This window comes from Rosa chinensis, chromosome 7 (assembly GCF_002994745.2).
Source record: "Rosa chinensis cultivar Old Blush chromosome 7, RchiOBHm-V2, whole genome shotgun sequence".
In the NCBI taxonomy this organism is placed as follows: Eukaryota; Viridiplantae; Streptophyta; class Magnoliopsida; order Rosales; family Rosaceae; genus Rosa; species Rosa chinensis.
Window position 1 is genome coordinate 12,980,028 of NC_037094.1, and position 11,119 is coordinate 12,991,146.

Consider the following 11,119-nt stretch of genomic DNA (forward strand, 5'->3'; position numbering starts at 1 on the left):
TTTTGCATTTCCAGAATCATGAAGTAATTGTGGTGGTTTTGGTGGATTCATATATATTGTGGTAATTCTAGTATTTCACACGAAATTTTCTCTCTCAAAAAGTATGAACCTCATGATGCACGTTAGACAGACGTGTGTCATTGTTGCAGGTGTTGATAATGACATGGGGCAACAGGTGAAGTAACTCACAAAGTATATCAAGCTCGCATTGAGATGGGCTGCTTAATTATTAATACAGAAATGTGTTCACTATTCTTTTTCGATTTTCATGGCTACATGCATCCTGTAATTGCGAGTTTGCTTGTTGTTTCAATGGTTTGGCTGAACTACAAGCAATTATAGTACGGGCATTGGAAGAGGATAGAAACCAAAAGAAACTGAAACACAAAGCTTCGGATCTGAAGCAATGGACAACCCCAACTATTTGATCCAACATTTTAATACTTACCACTTGGGCCTTGTATGCACGTTTATAGACCCAGGGTTATTGTGTTCAGCTAAAACAAAAGTTCTTTTATTTTTCATATGTTTTTTTTCTTTCTTTCTGTGCATGATATAGTAATGGATGTATGTACATGTAGTTTCTTCTAATATTTTAGTCAGATAATAATAATCAACAACAATAATAATAATAATAACTAAGGGTTTCGTTAATCTGATGAAAGAAAATTTGGCATTATAGGTGCCCCAATTCTTCAGCTCATCTTTAAACGCCTAGTTCATTGTTAGAATTTGTCAATATTGTTAAAGAAAAGTTCAAAATGACAGACAATATTCATTTCAGAGTCATAATAAAGTAATGGTGATTGTTTTACTAGACCTCAAATCCTTCAAGTTTATGATCTGGAAAAAAACGTTTATATTGTTGCATGTGTTTTCTCAAATCCTTCATGCGTTTTCCGCCATGATCACTCACTATTACACATCAACCAATTGCAGGTCTTGATTGTCAAGGTTCTAAAAAACGCTAGGCGCTAGTCGGGCGGTGACTCGAGAACTAGCGCCTAGGGGCCTAGGCGGGGACTAGGCGGTTTTAATTATTTTAGTTTTTTAACTATTTTTATGACATATAATTATATAAATAAACATATTTAAATTTTTCAAATTAATTATAAATAGTGTAATTAATTAAAATCGAGAAAAGAATTAAGAATTTAACAATAAATAATACCTAATATTAGCCTAAGTGGGTTTGTTATATGATTTGATCCAATGCAAACTAGAAGGACACGTTTGTTTTGTTTGGCAAACGTGTCAACTTGAAACATCCTTTGCTGGGTTGTCTCTCAATCTTTTTTCTTCATTCGCCCTCTATACCAGAAGACAAAGCCTCATTCTCTCTCTCCCATGGCGACCGCATACACCGTTTTCAACCACCACCACTCCATTCTCATTGGCAATGGGCCAGCTACTGTTCGTCAGAGAAAGGCTACAGGGGACAGCTACTATTCTCTTGAAAGAGTTTCTGTTAAACATAACAAGAATTCTGAGAATTCAAGGCATGGAGTTGAAGAAGTTGGGAGCTACCAATTGCGAAAAAAGAATTCCAACAAACCTCAAGGTTTTGTTGATGTTTCAATCCACATTTCTGAGGATGTGGAAGGGAGAAGCTCATACACAGGTATTCCTAGAACCCTTCGGAGAGTTGTTCCTTTTCAGTTTGTTTCATATGTAATTTGAATTCTCTAGTTGAAATTTCGTGTTTAATGGAAATATGATCCTTGAGAATGACAATAAATGTGATGAAATCGAGTTCTGCTTTGTAGGAAATGAGGGAGGACTTGGGGATCACAGCAATACGACCTAATCATCAACCACTTAATTCAGTCTTCGCTGGAACACCACCCTCGCCGTTGCGCCACTCACACTAGCAAACTCGACGCCGATAACAACTTGTCTGGGTCAGAGTTCGAATTGCTAGAAAGTGAGTCTGTGAGTGAGTGAAGAGTATTAAAACAAAAAAACAAAAACAGGAACCGCCTAATCGCCCAGCGCCCAGACAAACCCGCCTACACTGCCTAACCACCGCCTAGCTCGACTAGGCGGCCGATTTTCAATCCAGCGCCTAGCTCTATCGATTACCCTAAAATCCGAACGGCATGGAGGCGCCCAGCGCCTAAGCACCGCCTAGGCAGCCGCCTAGGCCGATTTTTAGAACCCTGTTGATTGTAGGGGACAATGTTGACTTGTGAGTCATGTTGTGTATAACAAGTTTGCTTGGATATAATCTTGTAGAATAAGGGAACTTGGAGGACAAGTACACTTGGAGAACAAGTTTACTTGGAGATCAAGATGTGTAATGTAGTAGTGTAGGGTTTGTATATATAACCCCATTTACACCATTGAATGAAGATGAGAAAATTCATCACTCACAAATATCTCTTCCTTTCCATTTCATATTTTGACTTGGTATCAGAGCTAAGATTCGAGATGACTTTGTCTCTTTATTTTTCCTTCATTCTTCTTTCCTCACACTCTGGGGTAAGATTGTTCCTTCCTCTAATTCATAGGTTAGGATTGTTCTCTATCTTTTAGAAGGTGAATTTTATCCTTGTAACGTTGAGCTTACTCGCCCAACACCACTAGGTCCATCCAATTAATACGATGTCTAGGCCAAAGATTGAATAAGAGAAAGGTAACCGAAAGGTTGAAAAGTGAGTATTGCTCCACCAAAATCTTAACCCTCCTTATCTGGTCGCATTAAAAGGAGTTACCGAAAGGTTGCGCGATAGGCAACACCCAAGGATAAGATTTCTTTTCTCTTGACTTAGGAAGTACTGCTACTTCTTGACTAGTCGATTAATTCCTCTCGATTTGTCAAACATACCTTCTGTCTCAATTCTGCTGCATGTTGTTTTTTTGTGGGTATTCCAATGGTTGGCCCTGATTCTCCACTTCTAGAAGGAGGGACTACCTGCAATTTCAATATTCAAAAAGTTGAAGTCTAAGTTCAAAACCCAGATTCTTCATCAGGTTCATTCGGAGGAGCAAAACTGAATGGATCTGGGAATTATAGGACATGGAAGAAGATGATTTCCGCTCACCTTCATGGAATCCATAAGATGGGTCATGTCACCAGTACCATTAAGGCACCGACGAATGAGGAAAGTGAAGAGTATGTCAAGTCGGAAGATGCTGATGGACTTGTACTGTAAATTCTGTACAAGGCCATGACTGATGAGGTGATCCAATTGATCATTAGGTGTGATACTGCTGTAGAAGTTTGGAAGACTCTCAATGATCTCTATCTGAATGAATCTGATTTTTCCCAGATCTATGAATTGTTGTGCAAGGCAATAAGGATGAAGCAGGATGGGCAAGCAGTTTCAGTGTTCTACACCCAGCTGAAAAACATTTGGGCCGAGATTGATCAACGACGACCAAACAAATTGAAGAATGTTGAGGATATTACTTGGTACCAGAAGGAAAAGGAGATGAAGCATGTGCACCAGTATCTGAGTGGATTAGATGCTAGACATGACAGTGTCGAGGGACAGCTGTTACATCGGCAAGTGTCTCATTCCCTCACTGAGGCTTTTACCTATATCCGCAAGGATGAGTCTCAATAAGGTAGCACAAAGGCAGTTCATTCTGAAATCTCCAGCCTAACAATGTAAGCTAAGCCCCCTCGGGCTCAAGGTCCACCTCCTGGCTTCAGTACACCACAATCAGGATTACATCCCATGACTCAGGGTTCTTCTCCAGGTAGGTCTGTATGTCAACATTGCAAATTGACTGGACACACCAAGGAGACTTGTTATAAGTTGGTTGGGTACCCTGCTGGTTACTTCAGCAAACCCAAACCAACTGAACCTCGAGGTAGAGGAAAGACAGTTGTTCATCTTGTTCAGAGTACTTTGTAGTCACTGGGCAAGATCATACTGCAGGCAGTGATGACCCTCCCTCAGTCTCAATGGTTGCTAGAGGTATTGGTAAGATTGGTATGGCTTTAAAAATTTCTAACTTTGTAGGTTCAAATACTTGGATTATTGATTCTGGTGCTTCAGATCATATGACCTATGATAAGAAGTATTTAATTACCTTATCCATACCTGATGTGTCATATGTTACAAATTTCAATGGTGAATCATTTCCTGTCTTACGTATTGGGTCCATAAGAATCACACGTACCTTAGTATTGCATGATGTATTGTATGTACCAGACTTGTCTAACCACTTAATCTCAGTTCCCCAATTGAATACTCAATCCTTGTGCTCTGTGACATTTTTTTTCCATGTATGTGGTGTTTTAGGATCTTCTGACCAGAGAAGTCATTGGCAAGGGGTATATGAGGGGGAGGCTATTTCATCTGGATCAAGCTTATGCCAGGGAGAGACCAAGGAAGAATGTCCCAGTTGGTTCGACTTTGACTTCTAGAGAGCTTAATGAAGTCTGGTTATGGCATAGACGCTTAGGGCATCATTCATTCAGTGTAATGCGTAAAGCTATGCCCTCTTTATTTGTTGGCATTGATGAGTCGTCCTTACATTGTGAAAATTGTGTTTTGACAAAAAAACCATAGAGTCAACTATCGATTGAGTCTTTCTAATAAAAGTTCTATGCCTTTTGAGATTCTTCACTCTGATGTGTGGGGACCTTCTAGAGAACCCACTGTTTCTAGAATGCGTTATTTTGTCTTATTTATTATTGATTGCACTCAATTATCATGGGTAGCATTGCTTAAATCTAAGGATGTTGTGTTTTCTGCTTTTCAAGCCTTTCAAAAATTGATTCAAACACAGTTCAATGGTCATATCAAATTTTTTTGTTCTGATAATGGGGGGGGGGGGGGGGGGGAGTTTGTTAATCGTGATTTTCAAGAATATTTCCAAGAAAAATGTATAATCCATCAAACCACTTGTCCTCAAACACCTGAACAAAATGGTGTGTCTGAGAGTAAAAATCGTCATCTTCTAGACATAGCACGAGCATTGCTATTTAGTGCTCACATGCCCAAGTATCTTTGGGGTGAGGCGGTTCAGACTGTCTCACATCTTATTAATCGTCTTCCTTCCAGTGTTCTTCAGGGGCGCATTCCCTTTGAAGTCCTGTCAACCCATGTCTCTATTCCTTCCTTCCATAATCTTCCTGCTCGTGTCTTTGGTTGTTGATAAGAGCACAAAGTGTGACATTTTTAATATGTATTTTCCCTCATTTGGCTAAGTTGTTCTCTTAAAATTAATAATTATAACATAGTTTATGTTTTTAGGTACTTCAAGGATTGAAATGGAGAAAACAAGCGAAAAAGAGCAGAAATGGGCATAGATTAATGACAAGTCATTTTAGAAACTTTCCTCTTTCATTTTAGGAAATATTTACTATTTTGTTTTAGGAAACTTTCTTCATTTGAACTTTTCTATTTCTGATTTTTCTATTTTAATGAGAGTCCATCAAATTAAGAACTCTTGAGTGATGAATTCAAGGAAAACTTAAAGGAAAAATCAGGAAGAATTCAAGGAGATAAAAGGGAGTGTTTATAATAAATATTTATTCTTGATTATCTTATTTTCTATTGATTATAGACACCAATTAATTTCTGATTTTTCTTGATTGTAGGAGTTTATTATGTGCACAATTGGAAGAAGAAATTAGTGCAATTTAAAGGAGAGGAATAAGGGATGTATCTAGTCACTATTTAAGGAATATACAAGGAGTCATTAAGGGGAAAAGAGATCAGAAAAATCAAGACTTTGTCATGAGCAAATCAAGCAAATTTGGAGGAGAAATCACCTCAAGATGATTGGCCATGATTGCATCACAAGAGATAAGAATTTCATTATAAATAGCAGACATTCTCTACTCCAAAACCATCACTTCTTCATACAAAATTCAGTTCATTAGCTTAGCTCTCTTTTCTCACAAAACCCTATCCAAATATTCAGAAAAAGCCTCTTGTCGTGAAGAGCTTTAGGACTTCTCCAAGGCTGTTCGTGTTCTTGAAGGCCAAGCCTTGTGTTCTCTTGACATTCTCCAAGCTTCCTTGAAGATCAAAAAATGTAATTCATGGCCCTTATTTCTGTTTTCGTACTCTTTAGTATTGAATTTCAGATTTCGTTTATGAGCTTTCTTATTGGAATTGGATTTTTGTTGAGAATGAGTTTATGTTAGTAATTTTCAGATTTGTTTCTTTATGTTCTTGAGTAGTTTATGATATCTTTATAATTTGATTTTGTGTCATCCTTTATATCTTTAAGCATATGATTTTGGTTGAATAACTATGTTAATCTGCAGGTTAATAAAGGCAAATTTGTGTTCTGATTCACCTAATCGTTTTAGGGCAGAAATTAAAGTGGTAAAGGCTATGTACAATGGTCGAGATTATATGCTACATGTTTGTCGTTTGTAACTTCTTATGGATGCATACATGTTTGGATTCAGAATTCTAATTGCACGTAATGATTCATATTTAATGTTGACGGATGCTCTTCAGTATTAATGTGATGTTTTATATGAAATATTTTAAATTATGGACTTTTCCTAACTTATGAGATTAAAGAAGAATTAAAGTGGTACTCGATCTTTTCAGACTTGTACTTCGAATTCATTTCTGATATTTTGTGTTGGCACGATTTTAGGTTGTTTAGATTGAAATAATTCATTGCATGTTGATATGGTTTGGAAATTCTGATTTGAGTGTGAAGAAGTCGATCACATGTATATATTTATCTTTTGGTTTTATTTCGTAGGAACTTAGAAACCAAAAGTTGAATCCCCCCCTTTTTATGATTGTAAATTTGTAGATAAATACTTGTTAATATTTGTTTTATTAATTACTAATTTAAATTGACATTTTTGTTTAGGTGTACCCTACAATCCCCGGACTGAACGATCCCTACTTATCCTATAATAACAACTACAATTTGCAGGGTTAAATTGTGAGGCTATTTTAGCCGCATCAGTTGTGTTGCCTTTGTCCATATACCAAAAAATCAGAGGTCAAAGTTGGATGCCCGAGCTCTCAAATGTGTCTTTGTAGGTTATGGTTCTCATCAGAAAGGCTATAAATGCTATCACACACCTACACAAAAGTTCTATGTCACCATGGACGTGTCATTTTATGAAGATATGTGTTATTTCTCCCCCAACAACACCACTCTTCAGGGGGAGAATGAGTTTTTTGAACAGATGTTTGTTGGTGGAAAGTTGAAGATGAATAAAGACGCAGAAGAAGAGAGTACTGACATCCCGAAGTTGACTAGTCAAATTTCCCAAATCAACTAGTCGATAGGGGGAGTCGACCAGTCGAACGAGGAAACCGGCGAAATGGGCAGAAATGTACTAAACCAATCGAAGGAAATTCTTGACCAGTCGATTTCTGAAGAGGACTCTATTCCAGCTTCCCCCTCATATGATACTTCACCCCCTAATGCTGAACTTTCTGGTCAAGAAGCTCCTTCTCAGGTATGTCCAACATCTTCACCTGGTAAACCTGTAGAGTCTGTATCTTCTACATATGTGTTACCTAGTAGGACTACCCGTGGTCAACCAGCAAAAAAGTACGAACCTTCCATAACTGCTAAAGCCAAATATCCAGTAGCTAACTTTGTGTCACACCATAGGTTATCTAAACCTTATGCATCATTTTTGAGTTAAATATCCTCTGTATTTGTTCCTAACAAAGTGCAGGAGGCTTTGGGAGACCCAAAGTGGGCCAAGGCAATGGAGGCATTAGAAAAAAATCACACCTGGGAACTTGTACCACTTTCTCGTGGTAAAAAGATTGTTGGGTGTAGATGGATTTTCACTGTCAAACATAATGCAGATAGCACAATAAGTAGGTATAAGACGAGGTTGGTGGCTAAGGGGTTTACTCAAACATATGGGATTGACTATGATGAGACTTTTGCTCTGGTAGCCACGATGAATATTGTTCGGTATTATTGTCACTTGCAGCTAATCTGAATTGGCCACTTCATCAATTTGATGTAAAAAATGCTTTCCTTCATAGGGGAGTTAACTGAAGAAGTATACATGGGTCTTCCTCCTAGATATGCATCAGATACACATGATGATGTTGTTTGCAGATTGAAGAAATCCCTTTATGGTCTTAAACAGTCACCCCGGGCATGGTTTGGCAGATTCGCTCAGTCCATGAGATGCTTGGATATAAGCAGAGCAATTCAGACCACACTTTATTCTTAAAGCACCAAAAGGGGAAGGTAACTGTGCTTATTATATATGTGGATGATATGATAATAACAGGGGATGACTTGGTAGAAATTGAAAGTCTTCAGAAGAAGTTGGCTTCTGAGTTTGAGATGAAGAATTTGGGAGATTTGAAGTACTTCTTGGGGATTAAGGTAGCCAGGGGGAGAGATGGCATCTTCTTATGTCAGCGAAAGTATGTGTTAGATCTCTTGGCAGAGACAGGTATGTTGGATTGTTCTCCAATTGACACTCCAATCAAGCAAAATCACAAACTAGTAGAATATCATGATCATGTTCCAACTGATAAACCAAGATACCAGAGGTTAGTGGGACGCCTGATATATTTGTCACACACTAGACCTGATGTTGCTTATGCAGTTAGTGTTGTGAGTCAGTTTATGCATAATCCAAGTGAGCGACATATGAAGGCAGTGGTAAGAATCTGGAAGTACTTAAAGTCAGCACCAGGAAAAGGTTTAATGTTTTCTAAATGTCAGCATCTCGATGTTAGTGGATATACATATGCAGATTGGGCCGGTTCTATCACAGACAGGAAGTCTACATCTGGGTACTTCACCTTTGTGGGTGGAAACCTTGTTACCTGGAGAAGTAAGAATCAAAAGGTTGTTGCAAGGTCAAGTGCTGAAGCTTAATATAGAGGTATGGCACATGGAGTGTGTGAACTTCTGCGGCTACGAAATTTACTTTGAGATTTGGGGTTTAAGTCTAAGTTAGCAATGCAATTGTACTGTGATAACAAAGCAGCTATTGACATATCACATAATCCTGTACAACATGATCGAACGAAACATGTGGAAGTTGATCGACACTTCATTAAGGAAAATATGGATGCAAAGTTAATCTCCTTTTATTTTGTTCCAATCAAGGAGCAATTAGCGGATATACTTACCAAAGCTATATCTAGCAAGTTGTTCCATGACTCAATAGGCAAGTTGGGTCTTCGTGACATTTATGCCCCAACTTGAGGGGGAGTGTTGACTTGTGAGTCATGTTGTGTAGAACGAGTTTTTTTTGCATATAATCTTGTAGAAGAATGAAACTTGGAGGACAAGTACACTTGAAGAACAAATTTACTTAGAGATCAAGATGTGTAATGTAGTAATGTAGGGCTTGTATATATAACCCTATTTACACCATTGAATCAAGATGAGAAAATTCATCACTCACAAATATCCTTCATTTCCTTTTCATATTTTGACCGGCAACACAGGTGAAGTTCTCTATTAGGTGGATTTTTAGGTGGCGGCTAGTTATAAAGTCAAGTCATTGTATAAATAAAGGATCGATGGAAAGCTACGGGTTCAAAACTTTATATATGTATTTGTTTAGTTATTAACATGTTATTTTAAATTAACAAAAATGACCACTAGATAAGTGTGAAAGCTGTTAATGATGAAGTAAAAATTCTTAGTCTTGCTATTTGGGGTCATGAGCCTAGGCAAAATCGACTATGTCATTTCCTTCTCCAAAATGGCCGCCGCCGCTGCTTTGCAAGGGAGCTTGATGTTTAGAAAGCTCATCAGTTCATCTGTTAGTAGGGGTTTTCTTGTTTGAGATGTTTATAAAAAATGGGAATGGTGGAACAAGGCTAAGGGCAAGGGGTTAGGGTTGCTAATTAGTAATTAATTACTTACTAAGTTACTATGAATCCTCAAGTCGCCCCTGTGTTGGATGCATAATGGACTGATGGGGTATTTACGGATATCAAGGTATATGTAATATGTAGGATCCAAATACGTTGAACCCATTTCTGATTAGTACTCCTACTTTGTTTCCTTCAATATTTCACTCAAAGAAAAGAAAAAAATAGTATAAAAAGGGACAATGGAAAAATTAGTCTAAGTTTTGAGTTCTCTCATGAATGAAGTTTGGAGTTTGACATGCATGTCATTCTCAGCTCAAACTATTAATGGTGAGTTTTAAATGCTCAGTTCATGTGAGTTTGTCATTAATTGTTAAGAAAGTTGAGATGACTCAACCATTTTCACTGTCATAATCTAACTGTGATGGGTTGGTGGATTGAATTACATAACAAATGCATGAGTTTCCTCGAATACCAGCAGTTGCAGATCGATTCATGCATATGCAGCAGTTACGCACAAGTCAAGTTGACAGTAGTAAGTAGTTGCAGATCCATGTTGATTGTGAGGCAGCAGGCTGAGCCAAGAACGGATATATAGGCATATAGCTCACATGTTGATTATGGTTGTAGTGTTGATCTGGGCTGTTAATCCAGCTCCGGAGAGATCTAAAATTGCACCAGTTTGCATTTGTTCTTGTAGCAATCAAGCTTATATGGTTTCGATGAAGATGTTGATATTCATAGAGAGAAAAAATTATAAACGTTGAGATCTAAAGTTGAGCCCCTGCCATTTCTATCCATATAAAAATTAGTATTATCGTCTCTGATTCATTCACCACAAGTTTTACAATTGTTTTCAAATATTAAAATTTTAGGTAGAAAGTTGAAAACTCTAGCACAACTCTGCGTGTCCACAAGAGTCCAGTTACGATTGATAACTCCACTTGGTTTCCTCCAAAATTTCACTCGGATAAACTAAAAAGACTAGAATAGTATTGAATTGTACGTTGAGAAATGTAGTCATTACTGTTTAAGGCCTATGATCTTTCCAATAAGTGAATGCTTGGAATTAGGAATCATACTGTTCTTCAGCTCACCTTTTAAATACAGGTTTCCATGCTTATGAAAAGTTGAAATGACAAAAAATATTAGTTCCACCTTCCAGAGTCATAGTCATTGTGATTGTTTCACAAGAAATGTATTACCTAAAATTCTACGAGTTTTGGACCGCAAGATGACCACATCAAACAGTTGCAAATGTTGAGATTATGAATCAATAGGTGAAGTGAAGACTGACGCAGGGTAAGTTTTGCATAAAGTTTTAGCAACCTATTTTGCTCTGCAGAAGTTTTAAATTGCAACACCAA

At 37.6% G+C, this 11,119-nt stretch overlaps 1 protein-coding gene across 1 annotated transcript; it reads left to right on the forward strand.

Annotated features, from left to right (window-relative positions):
• Positions 1–1,195: 1,195 nt before the first annotated feature.
• LOC112175446 lies at positions 1,196–1,935 on the forward strand. Its single transcript, XM_024313125.2, has 2 exons — positions 1,196–1,621; positions 1,767–1,935. Exons 1-2 carry the CDS (start codon positions 1,348–1,350, stop codon positions 1,805–1,807), a joined length of 315 nt encoding a protein of 104 aa, XP_024168893.1. The 5' UTR covers positions 1,196–1,347; the 3' UTR covers positions 1,808–1,935.
• Positions 1,936–11,119: the final 9,184 nt, after the last annotated feature.